The sequence below is a fragment of the Theropithecus gelada genome, chromosome 4, assembly GCF_003255815.1.
Source record: "Theropithecus gelada isolate Dixy chromosome 4, Tgel_1.0, whole genome shotgun sequence".
NCBI classification, from domain to species: Eukaryota; Metazoa; Chordata; class Mammalia; order Primates; family Cercopithecidae; genus Theropithecus; species Theropithecus gelada.
The window spans coordinates 150,539,848-150,564,495 of record NC_037671.1 but is presented as its reverse complement, the minus strand read 5'-3'; the positions used below and the strand labels follow the sequence as shown (position 1 = coordinate 150,564,495).

Sequence of the window (24,648 nt, the reverse complement as noted above, 5' to 3'; positions counted from 1 at the left end):
TGCTAAATTCATCTGTAATTTTTAAAATATCACGGAATAACATTTCCAAACTCTATCACAGAAAAACTATTTAGAAACAACTACTTTTGATTCTTTCAGAATTTATCCCAAAAATACTAAAGCAATTTACCTCAAATTTCTGCACCTTTTCCATTGTGATCAAGCGCCTTGATGTGTGACTGGAAAGCTTCTGCTCACAGTTGCTAATGAGTTTCAGGCAAGGGTGCCAAGGCACCATCTCTTCAGTGTACCTGAAGGAAGAAGAGCTGACTGTTAGGAACACTCGCATGTGTGGCCCACAAAGAATCATGGGGATCGTCCAACGTAGTGTGAGATGTTCTTCCACTATGTGCTTTTTTTCCCCACATCTGCTAACTATCCACATGATCCATAACTATCTATAAGCAAAGTAGCTTAATTTTATCATATCCCAAAAATGCAGTTAAATGTTTTACCTGTAGAATAAGAGAGAAATATTGTAAGTACGTTTTGTTGAAGAACGCCAAACATTTAAACCACAGAAGTACAAGGTGATTCCACCCTACAGAACTCCATGAGAGTAGACAAAAATACACTCAAGAGCATCCCTTGACATTCACGAAAGACTGACCATCTGCAGATTTTTATAAATCCCCAAACTGTATAATCCACTACAGCATATACTTTCCCTCTAAACTGAAGTGCCCTTGCAAAATTTTAATAACATCTTGAGACCTCTATTATGTTTGTACATATAGAACTAAAGTTATTTATAAAATTATTCAAATAAACTACAACTAAAATAAACGCTACAGATTACATCAGTCTTCTGGTCATATGAACCAGGAAATAAAACAAAAATATGCCAATGAGTGGTGGAGACTGCTGCTGTACAGCACATGTCCTACATGGATAAAGATGATGACAACATCCAGAAAGCAGGACAGTCAATAGCAGGAGTTCAGAATCTGGCATCTGACAGCTTAGCATAAATCTTGGCCACAGAAATAGGTAACAGAGGTGGGAGAAACAGCTATGGAACAGAATGTGAAAGAACAGCAAAGGAGGGGACTCACTAGGCATGGGTACTTTTAAGAACACTGTGTTGCCAGGATTTATGTTTCCTTTGCAATTTTTTACGCCTTTTTGGATGGTGTCTGCACACATTTATTATACAGGTAATCTTAAAGGTCTGATTCAAAATAGCAAAGGTGCTGATTAGTTTTTCATGTAAAGGACGACAATCTCAGCTACCTGTTTTAATGCATCAACACTGTTTTCCCCACTACTCTTTCATGAACTTTTCTAGGTCCCACTGACATTCAACGAGCTCTATTACCTCAATCATACGCTCAAACCCATCATCACCCACTTCCCAAGCATCATTCATAATGCACTTCACTTTATTATCAGTGGAAAGAATTATCTTGAAGTCATTCTCTGACTTCTTCCTAGAGCTTTCCGACAAGTAATGAGCACTTCAGATTTCACCTCATCTAGTAATTCTTTCATGTTCACTACATAGCCAGAAATGTTATACTTCTTGTAACACTGACATCAAATTTTGAATCTTCATGCAATACATTTATGACATGAAAGAATACATTTCTTTTTTTTCTTTTTCAGAGACAGGATCTTGCTCTGTTGCCCAGGCTGGAGTACAGTAGAAAGAATATATTCTACACCATGGGTGAGACTAAAATAATAAGTGCTAACAGAGAGAAGATATAGCCTTAAACTTACGCTTACAAACCGTAGGATCTATAGATGCTGGAAACAGTATGTGTCAAACTAAGTAATATACTATTTTTTAAAGGAAAAAAATCTTTTACTTCCTGGTGGACTGACTTAAAGTATTTCTTTACTAAAGTGTCACTTAAATATGCACAAGCATAAATTCGATATAAATTCTTCATGCTTATATCCCTAATATAACTATAAAACCCAAAAAACAAATTTATCAATCCAATCCCAAAGTACAAAACCAATACAATTTTAATTAACATCTATGGCATGAATGATGCTAAACTGCTGAACTAAGTTGCTGCATTTGGTTTAACAGCAGAAAAACATATTTGCATGTTTCATATTATCTTTTCTGACTCAATCTTAATTCATTTTTAACAATTATTCTATTAATGAGCCAATCAATTTAACAATATACTCCCAAAGTATCATACTAAAAAGATTAAAAACAGCAGTTAAAAAAGTATTCAGCTGGGTGTGGTGGCTCACACCTGTAATCCTAGAGCTTTGGGAGGCCAAGGCGGGTGGATCACCTGAGGTCAGAAGTTCGAGACCAGCCTGGCCAACATGGTGAAACTCCGTCTCTGCTAAAAATACAAAATTACCCATGCATGTAATCCCAGCTACTTGGTAGGCTGAAGCAGCAGAATCGCTCAAACCTGGGAGGTGGAGGTTGTAGTGAGCCAAGATCACACCACTGCGCTCTAGCCTGGGCAACAAGAGCGAAACTCTGTCTCAAAATAAAATAAAATAAAATAAAATAAAATAAAATAAAATAAAAAATAAAATAATTCACTGTATATTTACCAATATATTTCATTCCAGTGGAATGCTGGCAAATGGTTAAGTAGAAGGCATAAATCTGTATTTTGCCTGGGCCATTACGACAGTACCAAATCCTATCTTAACTCCCCGTTTTTATTAATATCCCCCTACAATCCAAGTTATCTATTTAAAAGCTAAATCATCCTTAATAGGTAAATCTACAGAGATTGACAAGTGGTGCCAGAGGTGGTAATTGCTAATGTCCATGGGGTACTTCTCGGGGGTGAAGAAAATGTTCTGGAATTACCTAGTGGTGACAATCGCACAACTTTGTGGATAAACTAAAACCATGAAGCTATATACGTTAAGAGGGTGAGTTTCATGGTATGCAAATTCTATTTCAATTTTTTTTAAAAAAACCAAAAATAATTGTGTACATAGGCCCCTAGATTTTCCGCGAATCAATTTTGACTGTCACTCATTTTCCTGTGAATCTTCATGCTTCAACTACTTTCCAAATGTCACTAGAATTTCAGCTTCCATTTGAGAAACAGATTTTGCAAAGATTGAACATTTACTAAAAACAGCTTAAAAATCAGTTCTTCCAATGCAAATCAAAACCACAATGAGATACCATCTCACATCAGTTAGAATGGCAATCATTAAAAAGTCAGGAAATAACAGGTGCTGGAGAGGATGTGGAGAAATAGGAACACTTTTACACTGTTGGTGGGATTGTAAATTAGTTCAACCATTATGGAAAACAGTATGGCGATTCCTCAAGGATCTAGAACTAGATGTACTATATGACCCAGCCATCCCATTACTGGGTATATACCCAAAGGATTATAAATCATGCTGCTATAAAGACACATGCACACATATGTTTATTGCGGCACTATTCACAATAGCAAAGACTTGGAATCAACCCAAATGTCCATCAGTGACAGACTGGATTAAGAAAATGTGGCACATATACACCATGGAATACTATGCAGCCATAAAAAAGGATGAGTTTGTGTCCTTTGTAGGGACATGGATGCAGCTAACCATCATTCTCAGCAAACTATCGCAAGAACAGAAAACCAAACACCGCATGTTCTCACTCATAGGTGGGAACTGAACAATGAGATCACTTGGACTCGGGAAGGGGAACATCACACACCGGGGCCTATCATGGGGAGGGGGGAGGGGGGAGGGATTGCACTGGGAGTTATACCTGATGTAAATGACGAGTTGATGGGTGCTGACGAGTTGATGGGTGCAGCACACCAACATGGCACAAGTATACATATGTAACAAACCTGCACGTTATGCACATGTACCCTAGAACTTAAAGTATAATAATAATAATAAATAAACAAATTTAAAAAAGAAAAAAAAGAAAAAAAAATCACTTCTTCCTCTTTCCTAAGAGATGAAAAACATGTTCTCTTCACTGATTATAGGCACTGCAAAGTTCATCTTACTACAATCAAAATTTATCTCCAAGTCCTACTTTGGGGCACATTATTAGCTTCTCACCTTTTCAAAAAATTTTAATTAATGAATTAAAATTATATACATTGGGGGGGTACTATGTGCAATTTTAATATAAGTATGTCATCATATCAGCACTAACACTAGCAGCTGGATTTCTATAAAGGTCATCTTTTATAAAGAAACACTATTTCTGGGGCCGGGCGCGGTGGCTCAAGCCTGTAATCCCAGCACTTTGGGAGGCCGAGACGGGCGGATCACGAGGTCAGGAGATCAAGACCATCCTGGCTAACACGGTGAAACCCCGTCTCTACTAAAAAAATACAAAAATTAGCCGGGCGAGGTGGCGGGCGCCTGTAGTCCCAGCTACTCAGGAGGCTGAGGCAGGAGAATGGCGTGAACCCGGGAGGCGGAGCTTGCAGTGAGCTGAGATCGGCCACAGCACTCCAGCCTGGGTGACAGACCCAGACTCTGTCTCAAAAAAAAAAAAAAAAAAAGAAACACTATTTCTAATCACTTCAGGAGTTATCTGTGTACAATGAAATTAGATAAAGCTAAATGGATATACGGAGCCTGGGCAAACAGCTACACTCACTTAGTAGCACACTGACTCCTATGACATCAAACATACCTGGATTGTACGTGTACACACTGGATTGACGCCCTATACACATGATTGTAACACAGATAATCTGGGTCATTTGTAAGTAGTCAAAATTGTAAATAAACTCACAAATACCAACAGTCTACAGTAATTTTATGTGTTAAGTCTCTATAAGCAGTAAAAACAAGCTACTATGAGAGCGCAGAGGAAGGACTGATTAATTCTGCTGAGAAGTATCTGAGAAAGTGTCACAGAAGTGTTGACAATTAAGCCAGGCCTAGAAAAATGACTAGAATTTTACCAGTTGAGGAAAGAAGAAAGGGCATCTCAAACAGTAGGGTCAGAATAGACAAAGGTGAAAAGACATAAAATGCACAGAGTATCTTGATGCTGGCAAAAAATCTCATATACTGGAGTAGGGAGAGTCTAGACTAGAAGGAAAAAGAACAGCAGAAGTTTCTGAGTAGCAGTTTCTTTATTGCAATTTAAATTGTCAAACACTGAGAAAATCCTTTTCAATCATTAGCTCTCACAATTTTCCATATACAACTAAGCTTTTAGGCAGTATTTTGCTTTTATGTCTTATACTTTTCTATCAATCCTGGATTAAAATAATACCTGAACTTGGTTATAATGTGTAACTTGAATCATATAACAGGGTTTGGCTGAGAGTAAATTAATTCAGTAATAGAACTAACAGCCTACATCCACCACACCAAAAATACGAAAGTCTTAAAATTTAACTACACTAAGGTACAACTGTAAATTGAATTCCTTTTTATTCCTGGTCTAATATAAAGCTACATTTTCAATGTAACATAGTTAAACTAATTCTAAACTGCTTAATTCAGAAGAATATTATTTCAAACTTTTACAGGTGACTTTAGACTCAAATTCATCTTGATACTGTGTTATTTTCAAAACAGTAAAGAATTTTCAAAAGAGTAAAGACCTTGAATATGAAAACAGTTCATTTTTCTCGCATAAACGCAATACAAATTTGGTTCACTATTAATAATTAATAAGATCGCTTTAGGCTTAAAGAGAGAAGACACTATTGAGATCTAATAATGAACATCAGGGGATCTGAAAATAACTCTCTCCAGGGGCCAGAAACTCAGGGAAATAAATGCCACCATAGTCTTTCCACGTGTGTTAGCCCCATAACTAGAAGAAATCTATCCATTGATAAAACATTGATAAAACATCTAAGACAAAAAAAAAAAAAAAATCACTACAACATGTCTCCCTTTTCCCTTTCTAAAACATCACTTTGGTTATATGTATTCGGAAATCTTCCCTCGTCTAAAATTACTACAATAGAGAAGTCATTGAAGAAATATCCAATGGCCACTTTTTAAAGTCTTTAGAAATACATTCAGTTTAAAGAACCTCCAATATTACTTTTTATAAAGGAATAAAAGAACTCCAGAATAAATTCTTAACCACATATGATTTCAATTATAATTAAATCATAAACTACAAAACAGTGAACAGTCAGATATGCTAAAAAGGAAGGAATTACATGAAAAACTACTGAGGATATTTCAAAAGGACAGAAGAGCCAGCTCAAAGAAACTCCCTCTGGTCAAATCTGTGACAATTTGAGCAACAAAATACTACTACTAATAAATTACAACCCAATGAATAATACAGGAATCCATGACTCCATACCACTATAAATAATTAATGAAGTAAATGGGGCAGAAAGAAAAGCTCTTTCTTACAGAATCCCAACTTCCAAATGCAGAAGAAATTATGGAATAGAAGAATCATTTGGCAACTACCACAGCAGTGGCTGTCAACAATGGAGTCATCAATCTGAGTAGTGGTTTGATGAAAAACAAGATATTCGTGTAATCTTGTTATTTCCCCATAAAATACAAATCAAAGAAGAAAATGATGATTCAGAGAGGAGAAATCTGTCAGAAAAGAGCCTGACCAGACAATCAAAGTTAACGTTACCAGGAGGAGTGGCTTTGTATGCCCTATGATGTGCTGCAAAGATCATGTCTGCGGTATTCCTACCAAGAAAGCATGACCTCAGTCTGGTCATAGAATAAATATCAGATGGCCCCGGCTGAGAGTCAACCCTCAGAATATAAGCCAGGTCTTCTACAAAACTTCCAAGGATACAAAAGATATGGAAAGTCAGAAAATATTCCGGACCAGAGAAGACCAAAAAAGATAGGATAGATGATTACAGTACAGTTTCCTACATGGATTGCAACTGGTAAAATTTGAATGGGGTCTATGATCTGGGTGGAATACTGTTATCAATGCTAACTTCCAGACTTGGAGGGTTGATCATGGTTGGATAGGAATGTTCTTGTTTCTGAAAAATACAATGACATATATAGAGGTAAGAGGGCACCATACCAATGACTTCTCAAATGGTTTCAAAAAGATTAGTGATAACAGATACGTGCAGGAGTCAGGGGAGGTAGATATATGTTAATATTGGGAAAATCTGGATAAGGGTAGAGATGGGAGTTTTCTGTATTGTATTTGAAACTTCTGTAAGTTTGAAATTATTTCACAGTAATTTTTTTTTTTTACTTTTAGCCCTACAACTTGAATTAAACAAAATGCAAGTAGCTTGTTGCTGGAATTCAGTTTGTCTAAGGTAGGAACCCTTTCTACAAAGACATGAACAAATATAGTCTTATCTGAAAATATTAATAAAACTTCACCTATCATTTCATGTACTAAGTATAGGAGATGTGGCAGGATGTTGAATTAAGTGAATACAGCACTGGGAATAAGGAAACAAATTAGCTAGCTGGCTTTTAATTTTATATAGATCATTTCACTCCTTGGAATTAAGTTTCCTCATTTCTAAAACAGGTTAAATGAGATTACCATTAGCAACAAAACAAACTCAGTGTTAAGGGGTCTGGGTACAAATGTATTCTCTCTTATCAGCTGATAATGAAATGCATAACTAAACTGAGGCCATGGTAGTTTTAAATACAGCATTTGTAAAACAAACAACAAGAAATAGCTGAGGGTCCCAAATGCTGAGGGACTACCGATCTTTGTAGAAAAAGACAGTTACCACTGTATAATTATGTATAGTAAATATAGGAATTGGCCGGACACAGTGGCTCATGCCTATAATCCTTTGGGAGGCCAAGGTGGGTGGATCACTTCAGGTCAGGAGTTCAAGACCAGCCTGGCCAACACAGTGAAACTCTGTCTCTATTAAAAATACAAAACTTCGCGGGGCGTGGTGGCGTGCGCCTGTAATCTCAGCTACTCAGAAGGTTGAGGTGGGAGAATCGCTTGAACCCAGGAGGTGGAGGTCGCAGTGAGATGAGATCATGCCACTGTACTCCAGTCTGGGTGACAAAACGAAATCCTGTCTCAAAAAAGAAATAAAATAAAATACAAATATAGGAATTAAAATAATTGTATTAAAAAATATATCTATGGCAGATTGAAGAAATAACCTACTGGGCTTGGCAATACCTTTCAAATTTAAAGATTCCATCTTGTTCAAACATCTTGTCTTTTACTATTAATATATATAGCTTTATTTATATTTAATAGTTACTGAATAACAAAACTCAAAGCAATAATGCTGAACATAATCAGGGCTTTAAATATATGCACAGCTCTTATTTTGGTCTTAGCTTTTGATTTATTGTATTTAAGATAATCATAATAGCCAATATATATTAAAGCTAGCATTAGAAGGTAGTAGATGCATGAATCCTTTAGCTAAGCAGTTGAAAATTACCTGTAAAGACTGGCAAAAGAGCTGTAAAACAGCTGTGATCAACAGGTATTGAGCTAAGTGTAGGGTACAATAAGGGCTGGCAAAACTTTTTCTATAAAGGGCCAGAGAGTAAATATTGCAGATTTTGTGGGTCACATACTGTATGTTTCTGTCACATATTATTGTGTGTGGATATTTTTTAACAACCTTTAAAAATCTAAAAACTAGTCCTAGCTCAAGAACCTTACAAACACAGGCTGAGGACCATATCTGGTCCATAGGCCATGGTTTGCCCCCTGATATAAAATAACAAGGTCAAAACAATTCAGTTGATGAAAAGAGGGAAGCTGAGTACAGTGGCTCACCCTTATAATCACAACACTTTGAGAGGCTGAGGCAGGTGAACTACTTAAGCCTAGAACTTTAAAACCAACCTGGGCAACATAGTGAGATTCCATCTCTACAAAAAAATTAAAAAAAAAAAAAAAAATAGCTGAGCATGGTGACGTATGCCTGTAGTCCCAGATACTCAGGAGGCTGAGGTGGGAGGATCACTTGAGCCTGGGAGGTCAAGGCTGCAGTGAGTCATGATCGCACCACTGCACTCCAGCCTGGGTGACAGAGCAAGACCTTGTCTCAATAAATAAATAAATAAAAAGACTATTTTATACACATTTGAAGGCAAACAAAGGCTATTACAAATTAAATACAAAGATGCACCAAACGCAAGAAGAGATAAAGAAAAAATTATAGTAGATATGCAAATAGTGTAAGAAAAATGACATTAAAAATAAAATTAAGATTACATACTCTGGCGTATACACCGGTAACCAATAGACTAGTCTTCCACCCAACACGAGGGTCTCAGCTGCGAAGTTTAACAGGTCAAGAAACATATCACTCAGATGATAACTCAAGGAAACAGGAACATGGCTTCCTGGACTACACAAAAGAAACGAAATTTCAAAATCAGTGAACAATTTTAAGAATGCTAAGTTATCAGGGAAGCTACATGCTTCTTCTCAAAGTAGTAACACATCATATTTAAATTTCACTTACCATTTTTCTATCCCCTTTGGTATCTCCTTCTGTGAACCTGTTCTTCTTGTAGACTCTCTGATACCATATGGAGCTACACAGAAAACAAAGGTAACACAGATAGTCAAAAGTCACCAAATACTGATCAAGGACAAAGAGCCATGTTGCCTTCAAACGTGACACCCTGAGAAGAACACAGCATCACCGATGCACAAATCCAACTGAAAATGTACAACATAAAGACTTGGGGGAGGAGCAACTGTCTTCTTAAAATATGTCAACATCATAAAAGTCATTGAGAAAAGCTGTGGAAGTGTTACAAATTAGAGGCCTAAAAGATATCATTACTAAATGCAATACCTGACCCTAGAGTAGATCCTGTCCTAAAGGGAAAATATATGCCATAAAAGCTATTACTGAGTCAATTGACAAAACTGAATGGCAAACTGTAGATGAAAGTATTTTATCAATTTACTGAAATTGGTAACTGTATTTTTACCAAGAGGCTATCTTTATTCTTAGTAAATACACATTGAAGTATAGGAGTAATAGGCCACAATGTATACCACTTACTCTCAAATTGATCAGAGAAAAAAAAATGTATTTTATGTAAGTAAACACAGAGTGGGAGAGCAAATAATAAAGCAAACTGTTACCTTTTAAAAATCACCAAATTTTCATAAAGTATATTCACACTGAAACCATAATGCCTTGATAACTTTTCTTTTGTTACATTTGAAAAAAATCTAAGTTAGCAAAGAACTAAAGAGAGCTGAGATAGAAGGGCTCAATTTTGCCACTATTTACAGATTTACTGTCAAATACTATATAGAAAAGGCAGACCTATTCTTAGATAGCCTGCCTAAAAAACTCACGACCTCATGAGGCATGGGAAAATAAACTTTCATGCACATTCCTGAAGCTCAGTGGGTTCACAGGCCCAGTGGTTCCACAGAACCCCAAATTTCTTGTAATGCTAGAAAGGAGACGCCAGTGAAAACAGGCAGTACAAAAACACAAATGCTTACACATAGAGAAATGTGTGATATCCGAAACTCTGTTCTTCAAAATTTGACACCATAATTGCAAATGACATTTGAGCTCCAGTTGGTATAATAATAACCAATTATAGTCAATACAAAAACAAATACTAAATATATGCCTCAAAAAAATAAGCTGAAGGGAAAAATGGGTGACAAGTTAATATAAAAGGATATAAAAGTGGATGGCAAGTCAATATATTTGTTTAGAAAAACAAAACAGTAAACCTTTAACAATGTAGTTAAGTATGTAATCCACTCTACCTTCCTAAGTTTCTCCTTGCAAGATGAGGAAGCTGGGGGTGGATGGGAGAAACACTGAGAAGTTGGCATTTTGTGCATGTGTTGGTAAATTTTACTAATACTACTCCTACTTTTGTATAAAAATAAACTTACGATCAGTAATGATTGCATCAAAATATGTGCCCTTCCTCCAGGAAGGTTTAGATGCATCTGAAACCAGGACATCAAGGTAATACTTCTCTAAACCATATTGACGAAGATTGGCCCTAATGTTTTCATCTGGTCCTCTCCATTTCTGGTTTTTCCTAGTAGCCTTTCCTGAAAGGAAAGAAAAAAGAAGAGAGAAAGTATTAAACAGAGTATTCTTATTTCCTGTCATGTAGAAAAAGTAATGTTTTAACTCAATGAAACTTACATTTATTCAAAATTTGCTTTCATTTAAAATCTTGATTTTATGTATACAAGTAGTTACTTTAATTTCAACAGTAAAATGTACTCATGTCTAACTTATCTTGCTCTGTCAACTTTCAAGTAAAACTGCCCTAAAACATTCATTCGATATTTTCAAGTATGAAGATTTTTGTAGTTAAGAGTGAGTTAAAGAGAATATGGTTCCTTTCTTCCAGCAGTAAACAGTCCTGTGTAGAGATAGTATGAATCAGATAAATGAAACAGAAAAGAAGAGAGTAAACTTGGGAAATGCCGCAGTCGTGACCATGGAGAAGGGAGGCAAAATGGAGACGTTGCTAGTGAAAGTTAAAGTAGGAGTGGATGGAAGGCTCGTAAGTTCCTTGTATAGGAGACATGATAGTTTAGGATGATGACACCAGTGATTAATATCGGAGAAACCAGGAAGAAAAACAAGCTTTAGTAAAAAGATGAGATTCATTTGAGATATACCAATCTTGGTATACCTTGTGGTACCTGCACAACATTCAGAAAAAGATACGCAGTTGGAGACATGCAGCAGGTAGTTGAAGGCCAGAATATACAGACTTGGGAGTTATCAGTATATAATCTTAAACTGACTCCATAAGGCTGAATAACATTCTTTTTGTTCACTTAGGAGGTAGTTACATGTTTGCTCTATAATTATTCTTATAAAATCAAAAGAAGAACAACATAATTCTGAAAAACATGCATTGTGACAAGAGAAGTGGTCAAAAATAGGTAGATGCCTGGAAAAAAAACAATCAATAAACAGAAATCAAAGAAAATTGCAGGGCCTCAAGTAGACTGAGAAGAAACAAAAAAGTGAAAGTACCACCTGCCGAGACCCATCTCAAGGAAACCAAGAGCGGCTGTATGAAGGTCAACACTGTCAAATGCTATAAATCTGTGGCCTTTGTAAGTGTTTTCAGCAGAATGATAGGCACAAAAGCTGGAAAATAATGGCCAGAAAAGAGTGAAAGATGAAGAAGAGGAGACAACAAGTTACAGTAGTTTTTCAAGAAGCATTCTGGCAAACAGAAGAGGAAAACAAAGTGGTAGCTAGAGAGCCTCTACAGATTTGCTAAAAAAGTTTTATACTTTTAAAACAGGACAAATTTCAGAATATTTTAGGATAAAGTAAGAGTTCAGAACAATAGGAAACAGAAGCATACCTAAGACTACCTTGGATATGCTCTAAGGAAACTCTACCTCAATCAGAATTCTATCCCAGCAGACTGAAGGCTACAACGTAAGTTTCCAAACATAACTTTAATAAATAAAAATTCAAGTAAATTATATAAGACAATTTCCTTAAAAGAAATATACTGCTTCTACTAAAAGCAAATTGGAATAATTCTTAACACTTTTTAAAACTAATTTCAGATAAAGAATATCTTTTTCTTGCTAGCCCATTTATACCTAATAAATTAGAACTCATTTTCCTAATAAGTATTACTAAATTCTTTACAGTCAAGGTAGGAAAAAAGACAGGTCATCAGCACAAGATATAAAATTACTTCCTCAAAAGAAAATAAAGCATAATAAATGCTCACCAATACAGTAACTTACAGTGGGTGAGGAAAAGGAAAAGAGTATTACAAGGGCTGATCCCAGTTACTATAAAGAAATACCAACATAAACACAAACCATCTCAAAATCGCCAATCAAATAACATGTTTAATAACATTAAGCTATAAGGAAATATTTTTTCAGTTTGAATCAATTCCATCCAATCACACATCATTATTGAAGCTTCTAGAGTTTAAAATATTTTCCATAATTACCTGAAAGGTAAAGCAAATGACTGTTTCAAGTACCCTCAGTTCAAGGCAGATTCTTTAAAGTTACTTTAAAGAGGTTTTGGTCAGTTATGAAATTAGAAACATAAATAGTACCTCGAAGACTAGTTATCAATCCAGTATACACTCAATGTATGATTAGTGAATAATTTTGGTGATAATCTTTAAATGAGTGGTGATAACCTTAACCAAATATGTTTCATTATCATGCATATTTATTAATAATAACTAATAAATTATAGCTCTGGACTGGTCACTGGGTAATCACTTTCCTGCACTTCCTTAAAACCCTCTGAGAGCAGGACTTTTTCTCATTCGTCTTCGTGTTCCCCCAGGAAATCACTCTGTACACACTGGATTACTTCATAAAAGTAGATACCCAATGAAGTCTTATAAAAACAAGTAAAATTATATCACAATTTTGTATCTGAAGATTAAAATAATGCCATCTAAAACTACAGTTGACCCTCGAGCAACATGGGGGGTTAGGGGTGCCAACTCCTCACACAGTCAAAAATATGCATACATCTTTTGACTCCCCCAAAACTTAACTACTAATAGCCAACTGTTATACTTACTTTACTTAGTAAAAATAGATTTACTATTCATGAAGTGGAAGTGGATCATCATAAAGGGCTTCATCCTCATCATCTTCATGCTGAGTAGGCTGAGGAGGAAGAGGAAGTGGAGGGATTGGTCTTGTTGTTTCAGGAGTGGCAGAGATGGAAAGAAATCTGAGTATAAGTGGACCTGTTCAATTCAAACTTGTGTTCTTCCAGGGTCAACTGTATTTTTAAAGGTACATTTGGTACCACAGCAATGACTATAACACTGTTATAATCTCTACTCACCCAAGCCATGAACTGTGTTGTAGTCTATGTCTGTCCCATATACATATGCACCAAAATGAGCAGACGCTATCAGGAGGCCACCTGAAAAATCACACAATTTTGACCTGTTAACCAGCAAGTCCCAAACTCCTGTTCATTCCTATTTAACTTCATCCAGTCTTAGAAACTAGCTGCAGGCAGAGTATCCTAGAATGACATTGGTCATAACATATTTAGTAAGCCTCATCCTCAGGACTGAAAAAACAAACCCCTAAGCTATATTCACTAAACTGGTTATGAAATTAATGTATACCTTGGCATCATTATTTTAAACAGCACTATTTTATCTTTTTTTTTTTTTTTGGTCAAAATAATGTATATTGAGACATTTTCATCTTATTTTGAGAGCTGTACACAAAAGCATTTTGCTCCTTTCTTAAAAATGAGCATATAAGACTGTTTACACAAAGAGCTGGCAATAAATAGAATAAATTCTGACAACTAGGCTCGATTCCCACTGAAGTCAGAGTTTCAGACAAATAAAGAGGGCATAATCAATATGTGAGACATTAGTTCTTACAGAAATTAAAAGGTTAGGACATATTTTAATTTTTGTAAGAATTATCTATTTTAATATAGTTACTCCTGTAACCAATCAAGTAATTATCTCGTTTTAAACCATAAATATAAATTTCTCAATAACAGTTATCAAACATGCACAAAATAATTAATAAACTTTTTATTAGTGCTGTGACCAAAGTAAGAACAACTGTCCCAACACAATCTGACTAGTCAAAGTAATGTGACAGATGTGACCAGCTCATGCATGAAGAGAAATCTTAATAAAGGTTAAATAATGAAACTCTTTAAAATAAAAGGTAATAGTATTTTTAAATTAAGAAAAAAATTGTACAAAATTAACTAAACTTTTAATAATTGTACTTTTAATTAAACTTCACTTTTTTTAATCATTCGAATTAAAATGCTTTTAGTGCTTGGGTAAGTCTTATCTAGCTATACTCTAGGAAGGCCTGCTAGTCAAGCTGAAATCATAAATATATTCTTAGACTACAAAATATGCACAGACTTGGACAAGGGTAAAAAACTAGGGCTCTTTTCCTTATATCCTTTTGAGATGTAATCTCTGCAACTAAGATGGGTAGTGCCTCTGGAGGGTCAAGATCCATAAATTAATGGTGTGCCTTCCATAGCCATTTAAAACAGTCTGGTAGCATGGAGTTAAAAATACTTTGTTCATGAAAATATTATAACTGACCAGTTCCTATTGGAACCCATGAAGAATAGAAATGAAAGACTAAAAGTACAGCAGAAACCAAAACCTAGGTCCTCTCATACTAACTACAAAAAGCATTTATATGAGAGGGAAGGTTAAAAAGTCCTTGTAATTCTTACTCTGGAAATGGAACACTCCATATTTAGAAAAGGCAGCATAAGTGATGACTTGGAATATTCACAAAGTCAGTTCACCCAAATTACAAGGAATTACTACAATTCTGCCAATTAAGGCAGATACTCACCTAGAAGAACTAGTTGTCAAAGGGAACAGAAAAGCTTTCCTGTGCTTCCTTAAACAGAACCTTATCCATTTGGTTACAGTGAATTTTGAGAAGACCCAATTTACAAGTACACTGCTGAAAGGAGATGAATAATCTGTTAGACTGCATCTGATACTTAACTTCGTGCCTTTTAAGCTTTTATTTTTTTAAAATAAAATCATAATAAATTAGCTTATCTGAACTGGTCACTGGGTAATCATTGGTAGTCATCTAGTTGTTCTTTTGATTAAATTGAAGCACTTTTTACATTTAGTTATACCTCAGTTGGAGTTTTTTGAGGGGGTATTTTGGTGGAAGAAGGGGTGCTAAAAAAAAGTGAAGTGTCAAGGAGGCAAGTAACATGACTCACCCATTTCTTTTTATGTTACCAAAAGTAAAAATACTGCATATGTGATCTATGCTAGCAACTCGGTGTTTCAATTTCTCATTACTTAAATAGTAATGAGCACTTTAAGGGTAGGGTAATATCTTACAAGCAAAATAATACAATAAGAATCTAATTTATTCCACGATGTAAAAACTAATTCATGATTTTCATCTTTAGAGAACTGGAAAGCTTTGCAAATGTGGAGAAATGAGAGACCGGGTTTTGGTTTTGCTGAGAGAAAAAAAGAAAGAAAAATGGCAGTATTATTGCATCTATTTTATCTTTTTTTAAAAAAAGAATTCTACTTAAATAAATTAAACTAGCAGGCTGAGCAAAAGAATATGGCTAGGCAATGGGATTCCTATTAGACAAACCATAAGATTCCAGGAAAAGGGGACTACAAAGGGTAATGAGAAAAAATGGGAAAGAGAATATTATACAAACCTACAGAGATCCATTATCTCACTCTCCTAACCTTCTCTTTTTCTCCCCATTTTTTCTTCCCAGAACCAGGATAGTCAGTTCCCTAACACCTGGTTTCTGTGTCCACTATTTTGCAATGATAAAACTTCAAAAGGAGCTACACTCCTTTCCCTTCGACCTACGGGTCATCTGAAGGTAGACATGGCCAAGGAGTACACATTAGTCTCCTGGGTGAATTCTCATCACTGGAAGAGCTGACTCACTTGACAGAGGGGATGAGAGGGAATCAGATCTATTGCTGCAGAGCTCTGTGCTACCTAAAGCAACTGGCATACACTTGCACATATTCTTGTAATTATAAACAAAGAATTAGACATTTATAATTTTATATTTCAATTCCCTTGCCTGCTGCTATAACCTGCCAACAGTTGCAAATTATTAGTATATTGGAAATTAGCCAAAAAGAGTACTAGAAAATAAGTTTATGGTCAAACTCTTTATCATCACCATTTAATATTAGCTACATCTAATATCTTTCACCAAAAAGGCATCTAAAATCTTATCAAAATAATAATTAAAAAGTAATAATGATAACCATTACAGTTCACTGAATGTCTACCATGTGTCAGGTGACTTCCTAGAAATATTATATATACATATAGACTCAATCCTCACAATATATTAGTATTACCATTTTACAAATGATAGAAGTGAAACCCAGACAAGTTAAGAATCTTGCCCAGAGTCACATACTAATTGGTAAAAAGATTTAAACTTTGCTCTATTTATTCTTTTCTTTATATCATACTACCTCCTTTGGGATTAGCACCAATTAAAGTAAAAACATATCCACTCACCAATTAGATAAACAAAAGCAAAATATGCTACTAAACAAATTATATTAAGAAGCTACACACTCTGTTAATAAGAGTGTTATATATGCCATTCACAAGTCTTGTACTGTATCACAGACAGGACTGTGCCATTAATAGTTATTCAATAAATTCATGCTGATCATTCCTTTAGCCAAACTCTCATGAGAACAGTAGCACTTCCTAACAACTAAGAGCTGACACAATGCTATATCTCTTCCCCTTTGGGAAAGCAGAGACACACACAAAATTAAAAAAAAAAAAAAAATTTACTGAAATGAAAACGAATGTATTTGTTAAAATAGAAAGAAAAGTGTGTTTCTGCCACCCATAATGTCATTCGAAACAACAGTAGCAAACAGTCTAAAAGAAACAAGGAAAAGTATTTAGGCATGAAAAGATTATTTTTCTCCTTTCAGTCTCCCAGAAGCTTTCTGCCCTACTCTATATCCCTGAGAAAAATCACAAACCATGAGTAGTAAGTGGGCAATACATTTGGGAAACTACATACATTTCAATTTTGTACCTTTAAAATAAAAAGGGGATTAGACATGTGAATTTTTTTAAAAAGCTATTTAAAAGGCAACCAAAAGAAAAATATCAACAATTTGTGTTTTGTGAAAACTATGGCCATGGAGGAGGGCACAGAGCTACATATTTCTCCAGTCCTTCAGAAGGTACTACCCATTGATGAGGCAAAAGGCCCAAGAGAGGACAAACTGTGCTTAAGACCTGTGTCTATTCACAATTATTGGTTATTATGTTTCAAAACAAAAGTGCCAAAAATTGACTGATGTCCTAAAGCTATACTTAAACTGCAAACACAAATTATGAAAATATATTTTAGCAGTACATTTGCAAAGATTCTCTCATTTCCTATTAATTGTCCTATATGAACAGTCAGACGTTCCCAATATACTACCCACTGTGAGGAGCTGCCCTAAAGCAAACAGGGGCAGGTCTCCTTGACCCTCGACATACTACGAATGGTCCACATATTGACAGCTCTGAAGATAATTTCAAAATCTAGCCTCATCTACTCAACAAAAAAATATTACCCATACTGGCAACCATATTTTTTAACTCCGTGGTCTAGTCTATGTATGTATATATATTAATCATTTTGTACATGTATATATCTAAAAGAATTATTCTCAATTGACAGAAAAAGTTTGTAAAGTCCAAGAATAAGATTAAGAATAAAAGCTTTAGCATTTGGAAAAAGATAAATTAAATCCATTCTTCACATCATACGAGAGAATATCTCCAAATGAACCAGAGATCTAAAACGAAAAAATGTAAAACTACAAAAGTACTAGAAGAAAACACAAATGAATTCCTGTATAACTTGAGTGTGGGGAAAGCTTTTGCATGGCAAAAATCAATGAGTAGCAAAGTCAAAAGATAAATGACAAGCTAAGGGAAAATACTGCAACATACGTCACAGAAACAGAGGGGGAGTGTGAGGGGGTTGTATCCCAAGCTTACAAAGGACCTTGAAAAATGAGGGGGAAAGAGACCAAAACTGCTATCAAAAAATGGGCAAAAGACAAAAAAAAAGACAAATCAAAAAAAGTCATAATGGCCCTTAAAATATAAAAAGTTGTGACACTTCATGCATAACCATAGAAATATAAATTAACACTACACTGAGATACCATTTTTCACCCAACAGAACAGGCAAAACTTCAAAAGCTTGAAAATACACTCTGCTGGTGAGATTGTAGAAAAACAGGGACTCTCCTACAACTATTGGTAGGAATCCAAAATAGTATAATGGAGACAAATTTGGCAACATCTAATGAAACTGCATATGCATACACTCTTCAACCCAGAAATCCTATTTGTAAGAATTTACCCTAGGACAGGCAGGTCCAATCTTTTGGCTTTCCTGGGCCACATTGGAAGAAGAATTGTCTTGGGCTGTACCTAAAATACACTAAGACTAATGATGGCTGATGAGCTTTAAAAAAATTGCAAAAATTCTCATACTGTTTTAAGAAACTTTACAAGTTTGTGTCAGGCCACATTCAAAGCCATCTGGGCCGCATGTTGTCCATGGGCTGCGGGTTGGACAAGCTTGCCCTGGAGCTACATCTCCAACATTACAAAGGTTAGTCATTACAAGCATTATTTGTAACTGTAAAATACTGAAAACTACCAATGTCCAACTATAGGAGATTGTTTGAATAAATTACAGTACATACACTCATGGAGCAAAACTAAAAAAGAATAAAGATAAGCTCCATGAACTGACAGGAAGTGATTTCCAGGAAATACCACTAAGTGAAAAAAGCAAAGTTAAAACCAACATACACAGTATGATACCTTTTGTGTAACAAGGCACCGAAAATAAGAAAATGTATATATATCTGCTTATCATTACAAAATAAAAACACAGGAAGAATCAACTAGAAAACAATGAAGTTAGTCACCTAGGATAGGTGGGAGAATAGGCTGGAAGTGTTATAAAAGTAAAGTGACACCTCTCTGAGTACCACTTCTGGTGTAGTTCTGACTTCTGGAAGCAAGTTCATCTTATACATATTTGAAAATAAAAGTAAATCAACAAGGAGTAGGGGATGGGAGATAAAAACTTAAAACAGAGGGCAAACTGGAACAAATGAACCCAAATGAATTTTAAATGAAAAGGGAAAAAGCAGGCACAGTACTTGACTTTACTGCCCCTTACGGTAAGTAACCAAAAACACATCCTGAACTCTTATTCACAGGATTTTTTTAAGTGGCATAAGCAAAACAACTGTGAAACCATTTCAGATATAGAAATGAGAAAAAGAGTCAATGTGTTGATGTAGATAGGAACCAGGGTTCTCACTGTGGTAGAAGGTGCATATAAACAACAGAATAGGGTAGTCAAAAAGAAATCTGTAAGGACTGACTGCAATTTGTAGTATATGTGCAAATACAGTGTCTAAAATATGTATATGCCTGTGTATGTGCATACACACAGTATATAAGAATATATACCTGTATATTTGCACATGCACTTACATGCATATTGTGTATATATGCACATATATTTTCTAGTTTGTCCACTGAAAGGATCTATAATCCAGATTTCATCTCCCTGCTAAAAGAAACAAAAATTCCTTGGAGAAATGACTGATACTAGAGCTTCAACAAATAGAAGAGAAAGGAAGGAAGTACTCCAAAGAAAAAAGGATGTGAACATGTCACAAAGACAGATTCAATGTGAAAGAGCTCTGACTGGGCAAATCACAATTTGAGGAATAAAAGTAATTGATTTTTAAAAAATAAGTAATTTTTTTAAAAAGTAATTTTTTTTAAAAAGTATTTTATTAAAAAAAGTAATTTTATTAAAAAAATAAATGAAAATTAAGAAATATAATGAATTACAGACCATCGGGGTTAAAAAGAACCCACTAGCTCATATTCATAACAAATAGAAAAACAAATACATGGAAGAGAGGAAAGGGCTTTTGCTTTATTCCTCAATGAATAATGAACATTGACTTGTAACTGTGGAGGGAGCGCTGGAGTTGGAAAATCACACCTTTGAAACCATCAAAGTAAAGACTGGTTCAGGAAAGAATTATCAATGGCTACTAAACCTGATGACCTGAATGGTGAGAGGAAATTTGGATAAGGAATAGAATACTACATGGTCTTAATGTGTCTCTCCACAGATTGCTTAATAGCAAGAAAAAAATAAAATAAAATAAAACCACCAGTAATTCTGTTTATGATTATGAATGGAAAAAATCAAACACAACCTAGACCAGATGATCAAAATTACCAACACCAATGCAGGGCAGAATGCCATCATGCACACAGCCCTGAGAAGGCCACGAAAATCACTGATATAGTGGTCCAGTTGGGAGTGTATAACCTAATCCTAATCTTGAGGAGACATCAAACAACCCAAAATGAGAAAAAATTTAAATAAAAAATAAAGGGAAGAGAAATAGCATCTTGAAAAGTGCAAATTTCACAAAAGAAAAAAAACTTTGGCTGTGTTCCAAATCAAAGACATCAAAGAAATATTAACAACAAAATATAATACCTGATCCTAGCCAGGAAGGGGGAAAGGATGCTGTCAAAAATATTAATATTACTGGGCCAACTGGCAAGACTGGAATATGAACATCAAAGTACTATATTAATACATCTATTAACATTGAAAACAGTACCGTGGTTATGTAGGAGAATATATCCTTATTCTTGAGAAATAATTACTTGAAGGGTAAAGGGATGTGATGGATACAACTTTCAAATGATGCAGGAAAGAAAATATTATGTTAAATATAAACAAATAGAACAAATGATAAAGCAAATGAGGCCAAATGTTAACAACAGCTTAAACTAAGTTAAGGATACATGGATGTTCTTTGTTCTACTTTCATTCTTGTAGCTTTTCTGAAAGTTTGATATTATTTCCAATAAAAAGTTTAAAATTTGGGGTGAGTTACTTAGGATAATGAGAGTGGGTAAGAAAAGAATAATATAGAGTATGCTGAGGGTAGGTGATATGGAGAAACTGGCAGAGAAGAAAGACTCGCCAGTGAATTAACTCAACAATAAACAGAGAAAGTCATTCCATCAATTAGAAATTGATTCACCTTCATACTACTTCTTCCTAAGCATATGTGGTCATATTCCTTAAGTTAGTACATGGTATAATCACTGGTTGGCAGATCCTAATGCAGAGAGAGGCAGCTCGAAGTTAAGGGCATGAGCTCTGGAGTTGGACTGCTTGAGTTTGAATCCTATGAAATCAATATACTGTATAACCTTGGCCAGTTCACTTCACCTTTCTCTATGCCATAATTTCCTCAAGCAAATGTTTAAAGTATTTCCATGTTAGTTGTTGTAAGAATTAAACTAGATAGTAGCATCAGAGTGCAAACTATAGTACCTGATACATTTGCTATTCAATAAATGTTAGCTCTGCATCATCACTGCCCAAGGGGAAAGATGGCTACAGGGATAGGCTCCAACCACAAACTGAGCCATAATGAGTTTGGCCAAACAAATATAAATAGAAGTATTTGCTGGGTATGGGCAAGATCATGCAAAATTGAGTGGTAGTAGGAAAAAGTCTACACAGAGTCAGATGAAGTAAACTTGGAGTTTTAGGACTTCCATAAAAAATTATCCCAATCATGCACAAAAAACCAAGGTCACTGCCAGAGCGACCAGGCTATCTAGCCCATTGATACTTTGACACTTTTCTTATTTTCACACTTACTTATAAACCTCCACAAACCAACTCAAAGATGGGATATATTAACTATTTTTCTCCATCCACATATACAGTTACGAATTTAAACATGGACGAATATATTTTTTTGATCTTGTCATTCAAGTTTTCTTTCACCAAGAGTTTTCCTATTTAAATAAACTATACAGCTTTACAACATTTCTACAATGTATGGTATTGAAAGTTTTTCTGCTACAAAAAAATTAGATGGATGCTCCCCCCATAGTAGTTTATCTGGAATAAAACCCATACAATTCTATCAGCATCATCTTTGAAGTGGCAAAGTGTTAAATACTAGCTATTATACAAGTACGTGGTTGTCTCTTGGCCATTATCCAAACACAATTAAACGATGATCCATTTACTCTTTTAGCAAAAATATTACCATGACCTTCATTAACATAAATAAGCAACATCTCTACACTAGCTTAAAAGTTAAATTAAAATACCTGTTCCAACAAATGGATCAAAGACAATATCATTTTCTTTCACTTTTCCATGGTTAGCCATAATGAATGACAAACCAGCATCCATACTTGTATTTCCAATAAAGTGCCTCTTTTTGACACTGTATGACTCAATAAGCTCTCTCTGTCCATCTGCAATCTAAATCAGAGATATTTCTCATGTTAGTACAGCCATACAGAACGGACTCAAGATAATCACTCACAATAAGACCATTGTATTTTGCTGATAAGAACTTCTCTCCACTTATTACTGCTCCAGTTTCTTTAAAATAATGTAATTGAGGTAGTTATGAACAAAACCTTTTATTGCTTAATGTCATTCCATTTATTTTGTCTTTTCAAAATAAGTATGAACTGCGTTTGAATGCAATTATTCCAGAGGTAGGTGTTAAGGTATGCCCATTTCTTTGTTCTCCTACATAACAATAATCTCTACCATAAGTCACAGCTTCCACTCACAGCTTCCAATCACCCACTTAAAGCCTCAGAGAAGTTGGCAGAACTGCTTTCCAGTAATTCCATTTCTTTTGGAATGGAAGGCCCAGATTGGAAATCTCCACAAATGAGATTCCTCAACTACCACAGCACTCTGTGTTTTCTCTGCTTTATTAAAACAAACAAACAAAAACCAACAAACAAAAAAGCCCAGATGTTCTGGGAAGTCTTGCTTTAACATTTCCAGGTATACCACCTCCTCCCTATATCTAACAAGCCTCTTGCACTTCATTTAAGAATCTCTGGGAAAACACAAAACAAAACATAATCACATACTCCTCACCAATTTTAATCCATTCAGTAGTTCTGACCTTTAGCTGCTTTAAATTTCTACATATGAGTCAACAAAAGGCCTAATATGTAGCTTTCAAAAAAACAAACTGACATAGGTAGAAAGAACACTTGCTCACCCATCTACCAAAATAAATATTATGTGGATTCTCAGGGATGCGGTTTGGGTCCAAACCATAATCCTCCAAAACAGAGAATACATGTTGCGGTTTCTTTAAATTCACTTTTCCTTCAAATGGCAGAAATTCAAGTGCCTAAAAAACAAAAGAAATGCTAATGTCTTATAATAATTTACTATGAAAAATGGTACTTATCTAATAACATTACCTTGTAAGCCTAGAGTCAACATTAAATAAAACATGAAAAGCACTTAGCACACAATGTGGTACAAAAGAAACACTTCACAGACATTAGGTATTCCTATATATCAACAATGGCTAGACTGCATTCATCATGTAGGGTTTTTGTTTTGCTAAATTTACTTACATCTATCCGCTTGATTTTCTCTTCTTGTGTCAATGTCTTATTAAAAGTATGAATCTTTATTTTGTATGTAGAGTCCGAATGTAGAAATGGAACCTAAAATAAAAGGAAATCAGTTTTTTGAGCATTTTAATTCTACAGAATCTGCATGCATGCCTATGTAAAACCACATTTTACTACGCACCATCTTCTCCACAGGGTAATTTTTAAGAGAACTGTACAGCTCCTCAGGAGATTGTCCATGACCCCATAGTTCAAATATAGACCTAGGAAATAAATGATTGGTACTAACCTCAGTAAAGAACTTAGTTCACACAGTAATACGTACAGTCATTTTACTAGTTCTTTATGCACACTCCACTGATTATTGCCTATGTTTTGCAAAGTATAAATGAAAATTATGTATCCTGGAAACAAATACAACTTAAGCCCAAACCACACACAGAAGTTAAACTTGACATGGAAAGAAGGATTTTCAATAATTCAGGATATTTTCTAAGTTTTCACATTTTTAGTCTAGAACAAATGATACAGTAAAATCAGTTATTTTAGATAAATGTGTAAAAAGCTGCAGAAAAGTCAATTATTCCCAATGTCTTCTCCATAATACAAAAAGACTAATGACCAAATAAAAATGTTATTAACATTTAGCTGGCCAGGCATAGTGGTTAATGCCTGTAATCCCAGCACTTTGGGAGGCCAAGGTGGGTGGATCACTGGAGCCCAGGAGTTCAAGACCAGCCTGGGCAACATAG

The 24,648-nt window shown here is 35.0% G+C and overlaps 1 protein-coding gene across 2 annotated transcripts in view; it reads right to left on the bottom strand.

Moving 5' to 3' along the window:
* Positions 1 to 24,648, bottom strand: part of TRMT11 (tRNA methyltransferase 11 homolog) — a 55,376-nt gene that overhangs the window by 18,408 nt on the left and 12,320 nt on the right. For both annotated transcript variants that reach the window (XM_025382864.1, XM_025382865.1), the window contains exons 4-12: positions 24,078 to 24,159; positions 23,897 to 23,989; positions 23,530 to 23,664; positions 22,607 to 22,763; positions 13,698 to 13,778; positions 10,769 to 10,933; positions 9,354 to 9,426; positions 9,105 to 9,236; positions 131 to 251 (exon numbers count right to left, since the gene is read on the bottom strand). In XM_025382864.1, the coding sequence (XP_025238649.1) occupies positions 131 to 251; positions 9,105 to 9,236; positions 9,354 to 9,426; positions 10,769 to 10,933; positions 13,698 to 13,778; positions 22,607 to 22,763; positions 23,530 to 23,664; positions 23,897 to 23,989; positions 24,078 to 24,159 (1,039 nt within the window). The remainder of the gene's footprint in view (positions 1 to 130; positions 252 to 9,104; positions 9,237 to 9,353; positions 9,427 to 10,768; positions 10,934 to 13,697; positions 13,779 to 22,606; positions 22,764 to 23,529; positions 23,665 to 23,896; positions 23,990 to 24,077; positions 24,160 to 24,648) is intronic.